The sequence below is a fragment of the Myiozetetes cayanensis genome, unplaced genomic scaffold, assembly GCF_022539395.1.
Source record: "Myiozetetes cayanensis isolate MyiCay16 unplaced genomic scaffold, myiCay2020 scf13, whole genome shotgun sequence".
NCBI classification, from domain to species: Eukaryota; Metazoa; Chordata; class Aves; order Passeriformes; family Tyrannidae; genus Myiozetetes; species Myiozetetes cayanensis.
In genome coordinates, this window is record NW_026086937.1 from 9,372,643 (window position 1) to 9,394,500 (window position 21,858).

Genomic DNA, 21,858 nt, shown 5'->3' on the forward strand with positions numbered 1-21,858 from the left:
GGTCCCGCTACACCCGTGCGCCCGCGGACCGACCGAGCCCCGCGGGGCCCCGCCGGCCCCGAGCCCACGCACGGTGCACCGAGGGGGGCGGCCCCGGGCCCTCCCCGCCGCCGCCGCTCCCTCCCGGCCCCCGCGGGCCGCCCGGTAACCGCACCTGCCCCGCGGCCGCCGCTCCCTCCCGGCTGCCGCCGCTTCCGCTTCCGCTGCCGGGCCAGAGGCGCCGCGGCGCCGCAGTGGCGGCGGGGCCGGGCCGGGCCAGCGGCGGCACCGTGCCCTCCCCTCAGAGAGCCGCACAGCCCCGGCCCGGGGTGACAGCCCTGGGAACTGCGGGGCCTCCTCCAGGACTTCCGTGCAGTCTCATTTTAAAGAGGTAACGCCTGAGGCAAAGGTGGGGCCCGTGTTTCCGCCTTCGGCGCGTCCATTAGCGGTCGGCAGCCTGCGCTGCTGAAAGGACACCCTGCGTACAAAGAGCTGCTTCTTTCACTTGCTTGTTCATTTACAGTGCAAACTAAAAGAAGCGTATGGCAGATTAAAAACCGGTTGTTCTTCATTTATCTTCTCTGAGCCTCTCACAGCTCTCCGTCAGAGCTCCCTCTGAGCTGTCCCTCTCGCAGCCCGAAGCAGCCAGCTCCGGTTAGCCGTTCTGTGCGCTCTGTGCCCAGCTGTCCCTGCCGCGTCCTCGGAGCGCTCTGTAGTGTCACTGGGCTTTCTGAGTCACACGGATGGGGCAGCAGAACTGGGATCTCAGGCAAGACATGTAGAGCCAGAATAAAGCCGGGAGTACAAACAGTTGAAGTAAGTTGGGCAAGGGTGAGGGAGTGTCAAAGGAGCTGAGCCACAGGACAGCTGGCTGGCTGATGGTCATCCTGTATCCTTCCAAAGCAAACCACGGCCCGAGCCAGGGCTTTCTCAGCAGCTCTTTGTAAGGCTGTTCACAACACAAACACGAATGTTTGCAAAGCAGAGCCAGGGATTACTTACACGTGATCCTGTAATTTCAAAGGTTTTCCTTCTGTTTTCATTTTAAACCACAAACTCTGAAAGTGACAGATGATGTCCGACTTCATCTCGGAGCTCCAAGACATGAGAACAATGTCATGAAAAATAGTGGTGTTCCGAGCTGTGTGTAACCAAACCTGTACTGGTAGTGTCTCAGGGTTGTGATTACCAAGGTTTGTGTGGTTTGGGTTTATTTATTTATTTTTTTCCCCTTGGCCCCAGGGAGTAGCAAATAGCTATGCCAGGCACAGCAGGGCTGTTGGAGTCAGGAATTCATTGACGCCATCGGTTTATTTACCAAGTCTCCGCGCCCTGAGCTCAGCAGCAAAACTGAGTCTCCCGCAGACAGGGCCAGGGACGTGCCCGGCTGTCCCGCTGGCAAGGCCGGGATGCGGGATAAGGGACGCGGGAAGCGGGCCGGGCGCGGGGAAGGGGGCGTGGTCAGCAGCCGGCCCCGCCCACCCCGCGTTTCCTCGGAAACCTCGCGGCGTGCGGCCAATAGCGCGCCCGGGCGCGGCACCGCCCCTCCCGCGCCTCGCGAGATCTGTGTCCGCCGGGCGGCGAACGCGGACTACACTTCCCGGCGGCCCTCGCGGGGGACGCGGCAGCCCATGAGAAGCGTAAACTCGTGGTGGGCGGGGCCGGGCCGGGCCAATCGGGCGCGGGCAGCTGCGGCGGCGGAAGCGGCCCTCGGAGCTCGGCAGCGGCGGCGGTGCCGCGGGGAGACCGGCGCAGGGCAGCGCCCCGGGCACAGGTACGGCCCCGCCCCGCTGCGGGGGCCGGGGGCAGCCCCGGAGAAGGGCTGCAGCGTGGGGGCGGTGGCCGCCGCTTCAAGTGCGCGGCGGCGCCGGGGAGGGGAGTAAGCCTGCGGCTGGCGGAAGCGCTGCGGAGCGGGGCGAGTGGAGCGGAGAGGGGCGGGGTGGGGCCGTGCGGGGCGGGAGGTAGGCAGGGACGGCAGCAGGGCACCCGGGCCGGGGCGGCGGGGCCGTCGCCTTGCCGGGCTCATCCGGGCCCTGCGGCCCTCACGGCGGCGCGGCGGGCGGGGCGGGGCGGGCACGGCGGGCGCTCATTGGCCAGCGCCGCCCCGCCGCCATTGGCCCCGCGCCGCGCGACCCCGCCCGCGCGGGCGCGCCGGGGCGGGGGCCGCGCCGGGGAGGCGGGCGGGGCGGGGGCGGCGGGGCCGGGCCGGGCCGAGCGTGTCCCGCCGTAACGGCCGCCGTTCCCGCAGGTGACATGAGCTCGCAGCAGTTCCCCCGCTCGGGCGCGCCGCCCGCCGCCCTGGGACCAGCGCCGCCGCCCATCCCCACTAGCGGCTCCGCCGGGATCATCGCCCCCGCCGCCACAGGTAAGAGCGATCCGGGCCCCGCAGCTCTCAGCTCCAGCGGCACGGAGCAATCCCGGCGTCCCTTCCCCTTTTTCCGTTCGGGCGGGAGGAGCGGGGCCGGCCTGAAAGCTGCCGCGGTCACGCGTAGGGAAAACAGCGTGAGAACCAGTTTAGCTGCCTACTCTGGAAAGCGCCGTTCGGGCAGGGTTCAGCCTTTGATGCCAAGTGTCTTTGCTCGGCTGCACCTTTTTGTGTCCACTGTGTGTTCTTAGAATAAGTGATGAGTGGACATGGGAACGTCTCATGTAGCTGGAAATGGGGTCGGAACGCTGATTCCAGCTCCTCTGTCCCTGCCACAGTGACAGGTTTTCAGCAGGCCACCAGAGGTGACTGAGGGGAGAGCAGCTTCGTTTTCAGGAGGGTTTATACTTGTTTTGCAGCTTAATATTCAGTTACGTATTGCATTAAATGAAGAGTTTTTCATGCTGTTGGATGTGGGACTTAATGGTAGTTACTTAGATAGTGAAGTATTTTTCACTTGAGAGCAAAGTTAGTCAATCTTTGTTTAAAGAAGGTGTTTAAATGGACTTCTCAGACTTGACCCTGCGTTGTCCAGCATTGCCAGGCCCATCAGTTCTGAGGGGAACAGGCAGAATCAGTGCCAGAGGTCCTGGGGTTTTCCTTGTTGGAATGGGTTTAACTGTAAGGATGAGTTCCTTTAATTCAGACATTTCTGACATCTCATCTCTGACCTAGTGGGTGACCTAGGCAAACCTGTTAAAAATGTTTACCTTTTTCTTTGTTTTCACTAGCGAGTGATGAATCCAGTCGCGACTCAGAAGTTGCTCCCAGAGAGCACATGGGCCCCGGTGGCTCCATCCAGCCTCGGGAGGAGAAGCAGGAGCCCGTGGTCGTTCGGCCATACCCACAGGTCCAGATGCTGACACAGCACCACCCTGTCCAGTCTGGTGCCCCTGTGACAGTGACAGCACCACCAGCACATTTGACTCCAGCTGTGCCACTTTCCTTTTCAGATGGACTTATGAAGGTAATGAGGATTCACAGGAGGAAAAAATCCAATCTGTATTACGAGTTAGTGTTGAGAAAAAATAAATTACACCAAAGCCTTCTCTGCTTTTGTTTCTGAAGTTTTCCTTGCTTGCTTCTACCAATGGGTGCAGTGCTGTGTGGGTTGGGCTGGCCCACATGATACACTTGCTAGTATCTCAGTGTTATTTTTGAGGGAGGTGTATTTTGATTATCTCTTAAGAGAACAGTGATTTCAATCAGTTTCTGAAATCTTCTCTTTTCTCTGCAAGATACCAAATTAACTGTTAATACCCAGTGTCTGTAGGGCAATACCACAGCCCTGACAGATTCCACTGGTGACTCATGATATATACTAGCAGCTGCATATTTCCAGTACAAAACTACTTTCTTTGTCCCTCTCCTTGTTTGGAACAACTAAATGTTCAGTATCTTTGCTGTCCAAATATTTATCCATACTTGCATAAACTCTCTCTCCAGGCTTTGACCCCCTCCCCAAATGATTTCTGCTTCAACCTGAGCTTTCATTTGTTGCCAATGTTTCTGTCTTTCCATTTCTTGTAGCCTCCCTTGAAGCCCACCATGCCCAGCCGGCCCATCGCTCCTGCTCCACCGTCTACTCTCTCAGCTCCCACGAAGGTCCCTGGGCAGGTGACTGTGACCATGGAAAGCAACATACCACAGGCTCCAACAATTCCTGTGGCAACAATCAGTGGGCAACAGGTCTGTTTCTTTGGTGGCTTTTCTGTTCCATATCACTGCATGGTCAGATCAAATCTAATACTGGTACAACTGAGATGGGCTTTTTGCAGCAGGAGGGAAGGTAAAGAAAGCAGGTTTCCCTATTTAGTGCCACTGATTGTTGGATCAGTCCTGCTTGGAGCATTAAACTTCAGCTTCACTTGTCACCAGCTCTTTACAAAGCTGCTGATTTGTTGTAATCATCCAACTGAGGTAGCACAGCCAGGCTGTGATGGAAGAGCCATGCCCAAAACCTGAGTCTATCCTTAAAAGCTCCTGCTGTGTCAGTGCCACTTGGAGAATTTCTACTGCAGAGAAACTGCTGGGATTTGTCACTACGGTGTTCTTCACCTCTCCTGGGAGCAGATTAGAAGAGACTAGTGAGCAGTTCATGTGTTTGAAGTGTGTTCTTATTTGAAACTGGTTTGTCAGAACACTCATCTCTAAACCCCCTGAAGCCTCAGGGTTTTGCCTTTAGTTGTATTTGAGTTAGTCTGGCTAAGAACACACAGCAGTTCCAGTGGATTTATCTCTGTTAATATCCCTGGGAAGTCTAGAATTATAAGAAAATAGAATTAATTTGTTGCAGCATTTGTCAGGCTCCCACCGTTCTCTCAGCTTTATTGGAGGCGTGGTATGAAACTGTGCCTTACTGTCACCAGTGGCAAAAAGGCCATCTCTGTGGTGGTTTGCTGGGTGACTGTCACCTGAGTACCAACCATAAAAACATCAGTGAAACAGATAAGTATTTACATATTCCAGTGTCTGCAGGCTCTGTAACTTTATCCTGTACAAACACCTGCCTCTTTCTCAACTTGTAGTGTATGCAACCTTGGTATGCCAAGTATTTCTCCTGAATCTCTTTGCTGTTTTTGAGGCTTAGATATGGTAATGCTGCGACCATTAGTTTTTGTCAACACAGCTGACTGTTGTTTTGCTCTTGAACTCTGTAGGGACATCCCAGTAACTTGCATCATATCATGGCCACCAACGTGCAGATGTCCATCATCAGGAGTAGCGCTCCCGGGCCTCCGCTGCACATTGGAGCTTCTCACCTGCCCCGAGGTAACCATCCCTGCTTTCTGTTCACAGCCTCTCAGCTGGTGATACCAGCACATCTGTTAGTCTGGTTCTGTGCTGTTAAAACAATCACCACTTTCAAGGAAAAAATATCCACTGGTAGAGACTGACCTACCCTGCGAAATGTCATGTACGCTTTTGGTAGCCAGCATTGCTCACCTACGGCAGTGGCAGCTGGGCAGTTGTGAAACACGTTCTTGTACTCCCCTGTCACAGGACCACTCAGGCATTTTTGTGCATGCTAGCACATCGTATTGTATGCATTTAGCCACGAGTTAAATGCTGGTTATAACTACAGGCTCTTGTCTCCCAGGATTTTGCTTGCTAGAGCTTGTAAGGAGATCAGCCCCTTAAAGCAGCCTGGTGCTCAATACAACCCATCTGATTTCTGACTGCAGCTTTACTTTCAAAATCTTATGGGTTAGGTTTTTAGTTCAACTTCAAAGTGATCTGAATTCCAAGTACCATTTGTTATTTCTGTTTCCTTTTATATTCAGTGTTATTTGGTCACTCAAGAAAAATAAATTGACATGAGCAAAAACTTTATCTCCTTTAACTAGAGCAGGTGGAAGGACTGTGCAGCTTTATCTGTAGCTAAAATAGTGTTGTTCACTTCATTCTTGGGGGACAGTTGCCACACTTGGACTCTCACTTAGTGCACATTTATTTTTTTTCCTGCTCTTTTTCTCTGGGCTTAAGTATTAACTTTTGAGGTAATAATTTCAATTAAGGACATGTACAGAAGTCTAGTCCACCAACTGGTTGCAAGGCTTCTTGCCTTCTACTGTGTTTTTTTATGATCAGGAGTCATCAAACAGTAGACAAATTAATGAATTGCAGGTTTAACTGGTGTGGAGTTTTGGGTTTTTTGGTGAGGGGTTGATGTGGCTGCTTGTTTTATTTTGTGCAGAGACTTTTTGTTTTGGTTTTCTTCTATTGCATGTGTTTTTGCCTTCTGAACTTCATCAGGTGCAGTGAGGTCATTGCTGGTATCAAGTGACTTATTTACACATTAGCCTGGTAATCAAGCTGAATTATTCCTACTGACTTCCATAGCTTGGAATAAGAAAACCTTGGATTTGCAATACTATCTGTAATATTGTAGGGGAATAAGAAGTACCACTGAAGCAAATTAATTTAAAATAATACCTACCCTTCCCACATGCTTGTGTGAACCTTAGGTATATTTGTTGAAAGCCTTATTTTTAAGCCAACATCCCCTGAGCTGACGTGCCTCTGGAATGCATTAGGTCTGAAACAGCAGCCAATGTCAGCTGTCTGTGATGGTGACAGAGCCATTAAGTGCACAGGATTTTAACGCATTTGGTTTGTTCCCCAGGTGCAGCAGCTGCTGCAGTGATGTCCAGCTCCAAAGTAACTACAGTCCTGAGACCAGCTTCCCAGTTGCCAAATGCAGCCACAGCTCAGCCAGCAGTTCAGCACATCATTCACCAGCCAATCCAGGCAGGTAGCAGCCAGGCAGCTCTGCACATCACTGGCTGCCAGCTCCAAACTCTTCCTAACATGCATCTGTAGTGGATAACCTCTATTTGGCTATTTACTGGGCTGAGGCTACTCTCAGCTCTCTTCCAGGTCTATTTTCTTTATTTCCTTCATGGACTTAGTGCCAGTGGGTTTTTATCTGTCTCCAAAGTGCTTAGAAGCTGGGAAGACCATTTGGTTCAGACATGCTCAAGTTTTAAAGTTTGAAAAGTCTGGTACAATGTGCTGCTGTTAATTTATTCTTCGATATATGAATTGATGCAGAATTTTTAAAAATCTCATTTTAATATGCTTTTGTATATCTCAGCTTATGTATGTTTATAAGCAGAAGATTGTAGATATTATCTTCCTACAGTAATGCTAGTTTTGGGTGTTAGGATAGAGGGTTAAACATCTTCACTTTGTGCTTTCAGATAGGGTCTCGATGTAATCACCTTTGACTTTCTGTGTATACTTGGGTCAGGATTTCTTTTCATTCTGAGGGTTCTTTCGTAAAGACCTTCAAGAGATCTGGTCTTGTTAACTTTGTTACTGACTCGTTTGACATTACTTGTGTTAAAAACCAGGACAGATCTGCTTAGGAGCTTGCAGATCAATTCAGAAAGACTGTAAATTTCTCAGAATGCCAAAACGTAGTGACAAAGGTATAGGGAAGCCAGTTTTAACCAAGTAATTGCTAGTTATTCTGTAAACAGCAGAATTTCCTTTCTAAATGTTCTCTTTGACTCTTTTTATTATAGTCTCGTCCTCCTGTGACAACTTCAAGCACTATTCCTCCTGCAGTGGTGGCAACTGTCTCAGCCATGAGAGCTCAGTCCCCTGTTATAACCACAACAACAGCACATGCTACAGAGTCAACCCTCAGGTAAAACCTACAGTGCTCTGCCTTGACAGAGGCTGCAGCAAGGGGAAATGCTTGTTCATCATCCAGAGCTGATAATCCTCTAGATGTGGGATGATATAATATCAAAATAGTCATGCTTGCACAGTACAAATGCTTTCATTTCTTTGATTAAAAATAACTCTAAACATGAGGTGTTGTTCTATGTTGTGAGAAGGAAAGAACTTAATGAAACAGTTTTGAAGTGCTGCTCCCTGGACAGCAGAGTTTCTGTTGCAGGGACTCGTGGCTAATTCAGCCTGTATTTTTTATGAAGACACAGTGAAAATTGACACGTGAAGGTTGAAATGCATCCCTGATATAAAATCCCCTTTATGAACTGATAAGAGTTATGATAAGGCTGCCCTCGTGGTTGGGCAGGTGAGGACAGAACAGTGTAGATCAAATTACTTACCTTGTTTTGCCATGCGCTTGGCAGCAGCGTTGCCCTCACAGGGAGGAGACCGAGGCCTGATGTGCGTCCCTGTGTTTTATCTTTTATGTTTCCTTGATGATTCCTTTTGTTTCTCTCCAGTCGGCCCACGCTGTCTATCCAGCAGCACCCGCCCTCTGCAGCCATCAGCATCCAGCGGCCTGCGCAGCCCCGGGACACGGCCACGCGCATCACGCTGCCCTCCCACCCGGCCATAGGGACACAGAAGCCACAGCTCCACACCATGGCTCAGGTAAACTGCAAGAAGGAAATACCCTCTTGCTGCTTCAGATGTCTCTTTTTTTTATAGCTTGACGGCTAAGATTAAATTGGGGAAAAGAGTTTAGGATGAGGTCAGAAATTTGTGTTGTTTACAGTCAGTGCAACATGATTCCATACTAAGTATAAATTTGAAATGTAGTAGTCTTTTAACTGTAAGGTTTTCTTTTCTTTTCCTAGAAAACCATTTTCAGTACTGGTACTCCAGTGGCAGCAGCAACTGTGGCACCTATTTTGGCAACAAATACCATTGCTTCAGCAACCACAGCTGGTGAGTGTTCATAATGCTATTGTGGGAGCATCGTGGGGTGTAGGTTTTGTTATTGTTGTTTGTTGGCTTTCCTCTTTAAATATGGAACCTGATAATTTTTGAGCAATTCTTTTTTCATGGTAAAGACTGCAATTACTGGGTTCTTTGTGGGAGGAGGTTGTCTGGTTTAGGGGTTTTGCACTTTTTGTGGGGGTCATCACTGGCATGATAGGGCTCCAAAGAAAGAGCTCTTAACTAAGTTTTTTTATTTTCCTTTAGGTTCTGTATCTCACACCCAAGCGCCTACAAGCACCATTGTTACCATGACAATGCCCTCGCATTCTTCCCATGCTACAGCTGTCACGACCTCAAACATCCCAGTTGGTGAGTGATTTCAGCTCTTAGGAGAACATGTAGCTGATGCTTCCATTTTTCTGTTTATGCTGGCAGTGTTTGTTCATGTTAGCAAATTAAGGAGGGGAAGAAAATCAGGTCAAGCTGGGAGAAACCAATTAACTGGTCTGCTGTTTTAATTCTTTTAATATCAGGAAGAAATAGATGTTCTAGGAGAAGTAAGTAGTCAAATGGCTCACTTACTTCCTCTCTTGAATTCTTAGACAAACTTGGGCCTTTTGGCATTTTAGAGCCTGCACTGGATATACTGAATGTTGTAACTGCTTAGTGATAGAATATGGCTTTCATAGTTGATTTTGTAAGTTACTTCCTTCTTGAGGTGTTAGGTGTAGCCTAGTTGAGTTTGATTAGTGTGTTCATTTGGAGGTAAAATACTAAAGTGTGAACTTTATTTGCCTGGATGTGGAATCTGCCTGAGATGTTTCCTACAGAACTGCATAATTTTCCTTTTGTTTCTCTCTTTTTTCTTGCTGATTGCCTTGTTCCTTTGAAATTTTATATCTTTTCTGATCCTAAATTTCCATGGGGGGAATGTTGTATCTTTGTACATCAGTGTTTTTCTTTTCATGGCCTCTGTCCACATATACTTGTCTGCCTTGATCTCTGGGAAGTTCTGCTTTCAAAACCTGGATAACTCAGTTCTTGACAGCAGAAAGGATTGGGCTGATCCTAAAGAAATTAACTTCATTTGAGCTCTGAAGGGACTTTGTTAGCAAGTATAATTTATATATATATTTAGAATATCCATATTTTGTGTTATAAATTTATGAGAATTGCTTTGTTCTCCTTTTTCTTTGGCTTGTTGAGGAAACATCATCACTGTGGATAGGAGATCATCTGGAGATGGGGTGGGTTGTTTTGGGTTGAGAAGGAAGGGATTAGTATTAGTTGTTTTTGCAGGATAATTAATATTGGCTTTGCAGTGCTTACCAACTTTTCCTTTGACGGTTGATTGATTTGTCTTTATGCAGCTAAAGTGGTTCCCCAGCAAATCACACACACTTCTCCCCGGATCCAGTCTGATTACACAGCAGAGAGGAGTAACCTCATACCTCTGTCCAGCCACCGGGCATCTCCAAACCCAGTAGCAATGGAAACCAGAAATGACAACAGGTGGGGAGAGAACAGCTCTGTCAATGAAAGTGTGTTGTGAGTGGGGTTTGAGTGCTCTGCTGCTCTTCTAGGCTCTGACATGCTGGAAATAATGTTTTAGAAACATAGGGGGGTGGATTTGGTAGTTTTGATGCAATCATGATAGTTGAGATACTTGATAGCGTATGACAGATGAGATTGCAAAGTGCAGGGGGTGGGTTGAAGGGGGACTGTTGAACTCGTGTGTGTGACACTTGCTCTCTTTGATGCCTGTAGGCAGTCGGTGCCTGTCCAGTTCCAGTATTTCTTACCTACATACCCCCCCTCTGCCTACCCTCTGACTGCACACACCTACACCCCCATCACCAGCTCTGTGTCCACCATCCGCCAGTATCCAGGTAAGACCGACTTGGGGCAAGCAGGCTCAGATGCTTTGTTGAGCTTCTAGGTTGTATATGAGCTTTAGTGACAGAAGGAGCTCAAAGGCTTTCATGCTTGGTTCTGTGACAATTGGTCACAAAAAGTCTCAGATGAGTTGCTGGTTAAGGGGAAAACTCATGGGCAAAGTGGTATTGAGCTACTTCAGAGCCTACTAAATCCAGGTAATAACAGTTTCCTTAGGAGTTTAACATTCAGTATCCCAGGGTTTGCATCTCTGTAAGTAAAAGGTTTTGATTCTACAAATCAAAACAGTTCAACTCCTCCAAACCAAGCCAGCTCTTTGATGCATGTTCATTCCCTGGTGTTCTGACAAGCCCTTTTAATGTCTTTCCACATGAATGTACAGTTTGAGAGAGAAACCTGAACCAAAAAGGGGAAAAATGAGCTGCATTGCACAATTGTGTTAGTGTTGTGTTTTAAAGAATGGAGCAATTAATGTACTTGAATTGTTGCAGTAATTTGCACTCAAAAAATGATGCATAGTGTGAGCCCATGTATTCAACCCAAACTTATGTCATCCTGTGACAAAATCGGGAGCATTTTTACCTTACGGGGTAGTTTACGTCTCTCTCTAATGTGATAATTTCCACTGTCCAGACTGTAGGAACGTGCATGATTTGGATATTCGTGGCATATCTGTGTCTGCTGGCAGCATGTTACCTATGAGCAGTATAGAGGGAACTCAGAAGGACTTGGAGGTGGGAAAGCCCATTTGTTGAATGGGAAAGTATAGAATCATGGAGTTGTTCAGGTTGGGAAGTACCTTTTAAGATTATCAAGTCTGACCATTAAGCCAGCACTGCCAAGCCCACCACTAAACCACGTCCCCAAGTGCCACATCCGCATGTTTTTAAATCCCTCCAAGGATGGGAACTCCACCACTTTCCTAGGCAGCCTGTGCCAGGGCTAGACAAGCCTTTCTGCGAAGATTTTTTTCCTAATATCCAGTCTAAACCTTCTCTGACAGAACATGATTGCACGCAGTCAGGAGTTCCAGTTTCCACAGTGTACTGGGCTGATGGTGGGCTAATGCTAATATTTAGAAAAGCAGATGTAGGTTCTTCATCAGGAGCTCATCCACAGAGACATTTTGCTTGTTAAATTGACTTGAAGCATCCATGGAAGGTATTAATTATGGCAGCTGGTGGTGACAGCTGAAAGCAGAGGATTCAAGGTATGAGGAGGGATGTGCCAGGAGCACAGCCAGGTGAGGGCTTAGGTGAAAATACAGAGGAGACTCACTGAGATAGGAGAGTTTAATGCAGAATTTGGAGGAAGAATGTTTCCAAATGCTGGTTATGTTTTACATAGTATCACAGAAGGATTTTGTTGGATAGAAAGTTTTGCAACAACAATGTTTTGTGTAAGGTGTTCCACTAAGAATTAATATGACATGCTTAACACAGAGACATTTTCAGGGACCTGGTGCAGATTTCAGGTTTTTTGACAGCTGTTTTTAGAATGCCTTGCCAGCACAAGAACTTGATGGAAATTCTGTGTCCATGACAAAACCAGCTTGTTCTGCACTGTTAACAAGCAAGGCCATTGTTGGCAAGCTCACCCTTGCATTCTGTGTGTGGCTGCAGAAATCCTGTTGCAGCTCTGTAGAGACTGGAAATCTGGAGATCCAGGGAGTTCAGATGGTCCAACAGTATTGTTAAGTGCTGCCTGGGAGAACTGTAATACGCTGTATAGTGGATCTGGAAAGATGGAGTAGTCGTTGTTTAGAGCTGTGAATTTATTCAAATTAATAGAACTTCTTAGAGCAGGTGTTCCATTGGGAACATTACCCTGCCACTAAAATATTTTGTGTTTATTTGAGCTGTGGAATCCAGCCTGTAATTGTGAGCCCTATTCTGAACCAGATGAGGTTGTACTCAACTTCAGAGTTGACTCAGCTTCAGAGAATAAGAAATTACTTAGGCTTCTCATTTTTTTCATTTATTTTTTTAAGCAGAGAAAATGCCAAGCGTTGGTACTTAAAAGTATTGTAAAATAAGATAGTGAGCAAAACTAGAGCACAGCTTTCTGAGGCTGCAATTTGAGTCTAACTAAAAGCAGAATTAAACTTGATCTTTTCTCTCTTGTTGCAATTTGAAATAAAAAATAGAGTGAAAATCACCAGTGATGTTTAATTCTTCTGGCAGACAATCTGGCCTCTCTGCTCTCAAATTTACTACAGCAACAAGCAGGCTGGCAAATTTATTTCTCAAAGCAAAAAATAGTCTTTGAAAGTTAGTATTTGAGTGACAGGTGGTAGGGGAAGCTGAGGTGACCTGCTGGGTAGGTGTGACGAGGTGCCTGTGTTGCTGCTCCCAGTTTCAGCCCAGGCGCCCAACTCGGCCATCACAGCTCAGACCGGCGTTGGAGTGGCCTCCACTGTCCACCTCAACCCCATGCAGCTGATGACAGTCGATGCGTCCCACGCCCGGCACATCCAGGGCATCCAGCCGGCTCCCATCAGCGCCCAGGGCATCCAGCCAGCTCCCATCAGCGCCCAGGGCATCCAGCCAGCGCCCATCGGGACACAAGGACTCCACCCCGCCGCTCCCATCGGCGCGCAGGGGCTGCAGCCAGCACCGATGGGTGCCCAGCAGCCACAGGGCGACGCCAAGACCTCGGGTAAGAGCACCAGACAAGTCCTCGCTTTGGGCTGAGGCAGAGCAGCTGATCCGCTGCCCTACACGTTTGGCTGTGACTGATGACCTTGTGACAGTCTCTGTGGTCCAGAGGTGGACGCTGAATACATCCCTGCGTGTATTCTCCCCACAAATATTTCTGAATTGATTGATTTCTAAAACACACTGGGTGGAGCGTGTGGGTAGCCTTGGATGGGTTAGTTCAGTGGAAAACACTGGTAGTGCCTGAGCTTAAACAAATCCCTTTAGTGGGATTTTCCCTTTCCCTGTGGGAAAAGTAACTTCCAAGTGAGCAATGTTCTCTTAACTGTTCCAGCTGTGCAGTAGATCCCAGGAACAATCGGAATCCAGCCAGGTATTTTCTGTGGTTGGTAACCTGATCTTGAGCTGTGAGAGAAACCATCTTTCATTAAAAATAATTGGTCTGATGAAGCCCCAACAACTTACTGAAGGAAAGGGATATGGCAGCCAAGGGAATAGGATGTTGCACAGCTGGCAGACGGTGTGGTGACTTCCCAGCTATCCATACAGTCTGCGTCCCTTAGCTGGCCAAACAGGCTCTGGCAGGAGGTCAGAACGCGAACACGGCTTATGGAGCTTGCTTACAAGTGGCGTGTGTTGCCATGTGGGCTCTACAAGGAGTGTTATTCTGTTGACCCAGTTGTGTTGGTGATCTCCCTAGTGATTTCTGCTTTTTCCATGTCTTCTGGAAAAGATTATTTCCCTAGCAGCAGTTGTTAGGTAGGAGGTAGTTTCCATCTTCCCTGCGGAAGGTTCAGTGATCAGATTGCTTGTGGCAAAGATATTGCTTACAAAACAGTCTGAAAGCACTGCAGTTAGAGACTGAGGGACTCAGGGAGCATGGACAACATATGCTCTGTAAGCACCTGCTTTGTCATCACATTTTCTTTAAGTAACGGCTGCTTTCTCCTCTGTGTCTCTGTTCTCCTCTGTGCTGTGTCCATGTCCATCCTTCCCAGCAGTAGTCTTGGCAGATGGAGCCACCATTGTCGCCAATCCTATTAGCAACACATTCAACACGGCTACTGCAGCAACTACAGTTGTGCAAACCCATAGCCAGAGTGCCAGTGCCAGTGCTCCAGCCCAGGGCTCCTCCCCGCGCCCAAGCATCCTTCGCAAGAAACCAGCCACCGATGGGTGAGTAGAATTGAAGGTGACATGGGAATGACACTTCTGTGCAATCCAGCCTGGCCAAATGGAATCGTTTCAGTGGAGATAAGAAAAATTCTAGCATCTTATTCAGTCAGCAGTGGTTGCAAGTAACCTGCTGATCTGTGAAACACTTCTTTTCCTCCCCCCGGGCAGGATATGGTTTTCTATACTGTCAGTAATAAAATGAGAAGGACAGTTTGTCTCCTAGCTTCTGAAAGTGACCTTTTGAGGGAAAGTGGATTTGAGGCTTTGTTGCTTAGTGTAATAAAGAGTTCATAATCTACTAAAATTAGAATTCCGTGCTTTGTCTTCAGTGCTTTTCTTGGAAGAATATGTGGATGAGTGGAAAGGATAGGATTAGTACCCTGCTGTGAAATCTGATTAGGAAAAAGGAGGGAATAACTTAAACTCTTAAAATATTTTATATTGCCTGTCTATTTTTAAATGCCTGAATAAAGAGGCAAGAGACAGCTTTAGAATTAACAATGCATTTCCTCCCAGCTAACGATTGAAAACGTTTGGAACTGATGTGTCCTGTGAGACTGAAATTGCATATTTTTTTATTTGGGTGGAAATCTTTTTTTAAGGCAGAGAAGCTGCAGGCTGTAAAACTATTAAGAGAAATTAAAGAAGCAGAGGTAGATCACCAAAGAACGTTTCCATTTGAGAGGCTGATTATTTTAGACAACAATTTGACTTCTGGTCCATAGGAGACTGAATAGCCTCTAAAATACTTTAATCTACCCTATGGTGCCTAACATCCATACTCAGGGCTTGAGGTTCCAGAGTCAGGCTCTGACACAGTCTAGTCCAGCTAAGGGAGCAGGTGCCTGTCTGAGGACTGTTCAGCTCCAGATGATTTGCTCAGTCTGGAAGCAGCAGTGCCGGACAGCGGCATGGCCAGACCCCTTTGTCCACTGCTGGAACCCAGCAGTCCCAGCAAGGTGCTCTGACTGGCAGGATAAAAGTAAAGCTGCTGTTCTTTGGAGAAGCCCTAAGTCGGGGTGAGACTAGGCCAGAGCAACTGATCTTTTATCTCAAAATATAATACCTAATCTGAAAATTAAAATGACACTCTGTGTAGCAAATTGGTTATACTGAAGACAGAGAGCAGTGATACAGCTATAACTCCCATCCTGTTTGGTGTAAGAGAGAGCTGATTCCTTTGCTCTCAGAGGCGTTTGTCTTTGCACCAGGGGGATGGGAGTACTAGATCCGTCTGTCTCTTACAGGCTGGCCGTCCGGAAAAGCTTAATTCCCCCTCAGCCACCTGAAGTGGCCAGCACACGTGTCGAGAGCACCATGCGAAGCACGTCTGGATCACCAAGGCCTGCTGGGTAAGACTCTAGGAAACAGCCAACTGCGTCATAATAGTTTCATTATATTTGTTTGAGTTGTGTTCTTTGGCTGTTGGGGAGTTTTTCTTTCTTTGGGAAGCAAACTATTTTGAATTTGTTGGAAAAAATTTGAATTAATGCTGTGAAGCTGAGGCAGTGGCCTTTAAAAGCTGTGATGATGAGCTTTCACAGAAACAAACAAAACCCCTCTGCTGTTCTAAGGAGAGAGACCTCAAAACTTTTATTCTGTAGTACTTAAAAATTAATGCTGGCTAAAGGTAAAGGTAACTTCTGTCCTGTTTCAGTTGAGTTCAGTGGCTTTAAAATGTATTGGTTTATAACTATTAAGCACAGTGAGAGCTCCTGCAGAGGATGTGGCCAGTACAGCTTTGGGTAAAAGTTCCTCTTGGCTGCATTGTGAAACTGTTTTGATCCTTTTACAAGTATTTTGAAGTTACCTGGAATTAGTCATGAGATTTGCTTCTCACAGTCAGTGGAAAAAAAATAGTATCTATAATTAATAAATACAAAGGATTAGAAAGGGAGCGGAGGAGGAAATGTAACCGAGATGAAGCCGCCTTCTGTTGTTAAACACTTTACTGAGCCAGGTGGGTGCAGGATAAACTGGATAGTCTGACTATAGTTTGGCTTGTTCACTTTGTGCTGGGTGTTCATGACCGAGATACAGTTCGCTTCACTTTGTTCTGCTTTGGTTTGTGTTACAGTGGCAAGCCAAAGCCTGAAATTCACGTGTCCATGGCCACTCCAGTCCCTGTGTCTATGGAGGCGGTGTCTAACCAAGGCAGTGAGCAGCCCACCATCGCGGTGCCCCCGACCTCCCAGCAGCCCCCCTCTGCCATTCCAACCATCATCGCGGCAACCAGCCCCACCTCGCAGCCTGCAGCAGCACTGTCCACCATTCCAGGGGCTGTTCCGGCCGCTCCTCCAACGTCCACCACCATCGTGGCAGCACCTGCTCCCCCATCCACCATGAGTGGGGCTCTGTCAGCAGTGCTGGGCCCTGTGGTACCGGAGATCAAAATCAAAGAAGAAATGGAGCCCATGGACATCATGAGACCGGTGTCTGGTAGGTGGCTTCTTTTCTTGTTGAGACAGTGGAGGAATAGAAGGATTTCAGCACTTCCATCCTGAAAATAAAATGATATCTCTTCCTTGTTAGCACAGAACACCAGGGTTCCCATATGCCCTGTTACTCATAAACTTCTTTGCTCTCTCCCTAATCTCCCATGAAATCACTTGTTATTGTGGCTGCTTTGTTCATGTTCAAATGATCCAACCTCTAAGAGTCTCTGTGAATTCCTTGCCTAAAATGCACATGCTCAGCAGTGGTACCAATATATTATGGAACAGCTGAGTTAATTCAGTTTTCTCTCAAAATCTACTGTTCAGGTCCAATGGCCTTTCTTGTATGTGAAGAATTCGTGACCAAAGTAAGACTTCCTAGGGCCCTCCTGTGCATATTTTTCTTTAGAAATTTTCAAAATATTCATGGTATTGCCTTACTTATCCAGCTTGGCCATAGCTGCTATCAGATGGCACGAGGAGTAAAATCTAGATCTATACAGATCTCACTGGACACTTTATGGTGGCAAAATTATAGGAATGCATCCCATGTTCATGATTATCAGAGTTCAGGTTTAGTTGTTGGTGTTATTGCTCTCCTGGAAGCTGTATGTTATCCTGTGAGGAAGCAGCTCCTCGCTATAGGTATCTCTGGAGCACAGCATTAAGCTCTTTGGGGTGGTTCTATCTCCTCCTGGCAATTGTGGGTATGCCAAATTGTCAAGAGATCCCATCCCAGAAATTTTTTGCTGCAGCCTTAGTCCCAGCTGATGGAGATTTTCCCTCCAAATACCAGGGAGTGTCCCCTCAGACTACTTGCCTCGCTGCTGCCCAGCTCCAGAGATGTGTTGATTGGGGCAGTGACCTGCTCATGGGTGCTGAGGGCCTGGCAGTACAAGCAGACTCCTGCAAGGACAGTGCTGCAATCCTACTTTGATTCCATACAACTCTCCTACCACAAGAGGAAAGGGACTTGCTTGCAACACAGGCAGATGCTAGCATGGATTCCTTTCTGAAGCATTAAACTAACATAAGCCTTGAATACAAACCATCTGAGGGACAACTGGCTCTGCTCTCATTCTTTATGCCTTTGTATATGAGACACTAAAGACTTCAGCTTATAGGCTTGTCCTAATAATTGCCGCTGGCTTAATATCTGGCCTTTTCGTACACTTCACACTCCTCACAATGTGCTGAAAACAGAAACTGCTGTTGGAGGTAATGTTCAAACAACAGGTCACCTTCACTCTTCTGATGGTTTGGGTTCTCCTCTTTCCTTCCTCTCAGCAGTCCCTCCTTTGACTACAAGTACTGTGTCTCCATCTTTGGCACTGCTGGCCAACAACCTTTCCATGCCTCCAAGCGATTTGCCACCCGGTGCCTCGCCCAGGAAGAAACCCCGTAAGCAGCAGCATGTCATCTCCACAGAGGAAGGGGACATGATGGAAACAAACAGCACTGATGATGAGAAATCCACTGCCAAAAGTTTGCTGGTGAAAGCAGAGAAGAGAAAGTCTCCTCCTAAGGAGTATATAGGTAATGTCACCTCTGATGTCTTCTTTTCTTATTCAGGTGCCTGTATTTTCTCCTGTTTGTTTCTCAGAGAAGGTGCTCTGTCACGCTTCCACTCCCTAAACATGAGTAATAGAGAATGCACGTATCTGTTCCTCACTACTTTCTGTATAGTGCTGTTAGGAAAAATGACCTTTCTCAACACGCATTTTGTACGAGGTCGAGCTTGCTGATCTGCTGCTTGAGTTCCTGTGGATGCTGATCTGCTGCTTTCACTACTCAGAGATGATAATGCTGTTCTCCCTGGATCCTTTTGTAGATGAGGAAGGCGTACGATACGTCCCTGTGCGTCCCAGGCCGCCTATCACCCTGCTCCGCCACTACCGCAACCCTTGGAAAGCTGCTTACCACCACTTCCAGAGATACAGCGACGTCCGGGTCAAAGGTCAGCCTCGGGGTGTGGTGGGACAGAAGGGAAGGAGGCCACACAGGATTAGCAGTGGTTTTGTAAAACAGAAAATGGTGTGGTTATTGATGAACAGTGATGGAAACTTGCTCGAGAAAGGGATCCTTATAAAAGGTGTCACTTTGTAAAAGATACCACTGTGGTGATAGGCTGCAGTTGAGTTTTGTCATTTACCACCTAACACTTGCCAATTTAATCACAAACATTCTAGGTTTAGTGTAACTAGTCTTGTCAACTAACAAATTGGCTTTTAAGAAGACTTTTTTCCTAATATGAGGAAAATAGAGATCAGATACTGTCTTTCAGACTTTTTAGCTAGTATCTTAGAATTTTAAGCAGACTGGGTTTTCACAACTGTGTAAATACATTGAGGAGAGAATAGTAGTACAAGATGGCCTTTTACTTGTTCATGCAGAGTGTTCGAAATGCTGAGCACTGCATTCCTTAAATGGGGAAAAAATGGGTTATAATATAATATTTCTGGAAATACAGATAACCTGTTACTGAGAGCAGCAGTGAGCTGCGTGGCAGATGGGAAGTCACTTCCCTGTCTGAATCAAAACATTGCTTATTGTCACTTATTAGGATGTAGGGGGAGCAAGACTTGGGTTAATGTCGTTTGAGAAGAGAGGCCTGGCCCCCTCCTGAAATTTGAGTACCGTATCTCTGTGTTTCCTGTGACAGAGGAGAAGAAGGCCATGCTGCAGGAGATTGCCAATCAGAAGGGTGTTTCCTGTCGGGCACAAGGGTGGAAGGTCCATCTCTGTGCGGCGCAGCTGCTACAGCTGGTAGGTACATGGGGCTTCCAGCTTCCTACAGCGCAGGGGAACACAGAGCTGTGTGAGACAGGAGGATGTTGTTACAAACTCAGTGCATTGGGATACCATAAAGGAGCTGGTCTGTAGTGCCCAAAGGGAGTGGGATGTGCTTTCCCCTTTCTCAGGAATGTGGCATAAGTGACTTGGAAACTTGGAGTGTTGGTTTTGATCCAGACATAAGAGCTGATGTATTTTGTACAGATGATCAAAACTGGCAACTCCCTCCTGCTGATGCACAGGTCTGAAGAAGCGTCTGTTTGGGATGGTGCGGCTGATCTGAGGAGGCAGCACTGATCCACATTCCTGGATGCTTCTGTTTCAGGTTGGGGGTGAGGTAGGTGCTCTGCATTTTAGCACCAAACTCCCCAAAACCTCTGCATTCCTGGAATAGTATTGTGAGAAGTAGGGGAAGCCGTTGTGGTTAGGATCCATGTTTATTCAGAGAAGGAGAAATCCTGTAAATAGGATGTGAGTAGGAATGATAGTGCCGTGCTTTGTCGGAGGCTCCATCTTCCGAATCACAGACAGGAGCAGCTGAGAGGGGAATGGATTATCACCGTCTCTGTGTAGCTTTGTTAATGTGGGCGAGCATTTGCCAGCCTGGCAGTGACCCTTCTCATGAAGGACTGATGTTTTTTAGACGAACCTGGAGCACGATGTGTATGAGAGACTGACTGCCCTGCAGGAGGGACTCATTCCCAAGAAAAAGGCAGCGACCGATGACGACTTGCATCGAATCAATGAACTGATACAGGTAGGTCCTGTGGCCCCTCAACCCAAAACTGCTTCACTCTTAATTATAAAGTATCCTACTGCCTTAATAAAAGTTAAATCTGGCCTAAAAAAAAATCGTGTGGGTTCACTTCCTGTGTCGTAAGTTACAAGAGGCGTTAGGAAAAGGCACAGGGATTGCTTAGACCAGACGTTCTGCTGCTAATGACAAGTGTTTCCTTTCAGGGGAACATGCAGAGGTGTAAACTCGTGATGGATCAAATCAATGAGGCTCGAGACTCCATGCTAAAGGTCTTGGATCACAAGGATCGTGTTTTGAAGCTTCTAAACAAGAATGGAACTGTCAAGAAAGTGTCCAAATTAAAGCGAAAAGAGAAGGTCTGAAGACAGATTAATGACTCTGGAAATGGAGAACGTGTACAGAATGGAGCTGAACCTTTTTGTAGTTTGGGTTTATTTTTAAGCAGAGCATCTGACGAAAAAGGGTGAGTTTAGGGAACAGATGGACACGTGAAGCCTGGTGACTGAAGAGATTGTCCTTGATCTTGTCATAATGAACAAAGGTTTCTCTCAGGCTCATCCCTTTTTAAAGTCTTTTCAGTCCCACTTGTTTAACCCTCCTGATGTGTCAAGTATGGACACACCTGTAAGACAGGAGGTTCTGCAGGAGACACCAGGAGGCTGACATACAGGTATGGACCCAGACAGCAGCCAAGCTTCCGAGCACCGGGAATGACACCGCTTTCAGTTACCCCATTCAGTTCCCGTTCTTCTGACCTTCCAGTGTCTGAAGCAGCAGCCTTCTTACACCAGTGCCACTGCACCAGGGGATCTGCCACAAAGAATCTCCAATGGCTCCAAAGCCCTAGCTGACAAGTTTAAAAAAAAAAAAAAAAAAAAGAAAAAAAAAAAAGGAGGAAAAAAGTGGGGGGGAAATCATTTCAAAGTGATATTGTAGTGTCTGTGTGTATGTCTGTGTTGGTGCTCTGGGATACTTGTGTTGAAGTACCTCCTGCAACAGAGGGGCTTCCTGTAGCTGGTGTAATGTTAACTGTACGTACCACATACATCCTGAAACCACGAATAAAGGAATTGGAGGTTTTTGTATGTGAGCAGTTTGCGTACCTTTGTACCAGTGAAACTGTTCAACCTGCAAACTCGAAAACAAAGCCTTGGAAGAAGCCTGTGGAAAGAATAAAGAGCACGTTGGGAAGCAGCCAGTGTCCTGTGCAGCAAGGGGCAGGGTAAAGCAGTTCCCAGTTCAGCTCCTAAAGATGGAACATGGATTATCCCCCATGCACTTGTGCATTTAACCTTAATATTTTAGAAAGGCTTCCAAATGAGTTCATTTTTAGTCTACTCAGCAGGAAGCTTCAGTTTCATGAATCCAGTTACAGGGCTGTTATCTTGCCTTTATTCAGAACAGAGTCCTTTCAGAACGTGGATTTTAAAAACCCAGTATTTAGTTCTTATTTCCTGATTTTTCTAACTAGAGAAGTAAGTGGAATGTCCATATTTGCACTGTTCTTGTGTTTTTAACATGTGCAAACCCTATTTATTTTAGCTTTGGATGGCAGTCTTTCATATTAACTTGATTTTACTTGTTCCAATGAAC

The 21,858-nt window shown here is 47.1% G+C and overlaps 1 protein-coding gene across 5 annotated transcripts; it reads left to right on the forward strand.

Moving 5' to 3' along the window:
- Positions 1 to 1,655: 1,655 nt before the first annotated feature.
- Positions 1,656 to 21,350, forward strand: SAP130 (Sin3A associated protein 130). 5 transcript variants are annotated; one of them, XR_007627887.1, is made up of 22 exons: positions 1,656 to 1,753; positions 2,228 to 2,344; positions 3,136 to 3,371; positions 3,935 to 4,093; positions 5,065 to 5,176; positions 6,531 to 6,655; positions 7,435 to 7,559; positions 8,110 to 8,260; positions 8,467 to 8,557; positions 8,816 to 8,920; positions 9,922 to 10,063; positions 10,319 to 10,440; positions 12,803 to 13,105; positions 14,103 to 14,280; positions 15,528 to 15,632; positions 16,358 to 16,719; positions 18,003 to 18,251; positions 18,547 to 18,672; positions 19,378 to 19,481; positions 19,713 to 19,845; positions 20,152 to 20,265; positions 20,469 to 20,489. XR_007627887.1 is itself a non-coding variant. In XM_050307919.1 (21 exons), exons 2-21 carry the CDS (start codon positions 2,233 to 2,235, stop codon positions 20,625 to 20,627), a joined length of 3,180 nt encoding a protein of 1,059 aa, XP_050163876.1. In that variant the 5' UTR covers positions 1,656 to 1,753; positions 2,228 to 2,232; the 3' UTR covers positions 20,628 to 21,350. The 5 variants fall into 5 exon arrangements, 4 of the variants coding, with proteins under 4 accessions (XP_050163876.1, XP_050163878.1, XP_050163877.1 ...); XM_050307919.1 differs by lacking the exon at positions 19,713 to 19,845 and having other exon boundaries at positions 20,469 to 21,350; XM_050307921.1 differs by lacking the exon at positions 19,713 to 19,845 and having other exon boundaries at positions 18,006 to 18,251; positions 20,469 to 21,350.
- Positions 21,351 to 21,858: the final 508 nt, after the last annotated feature.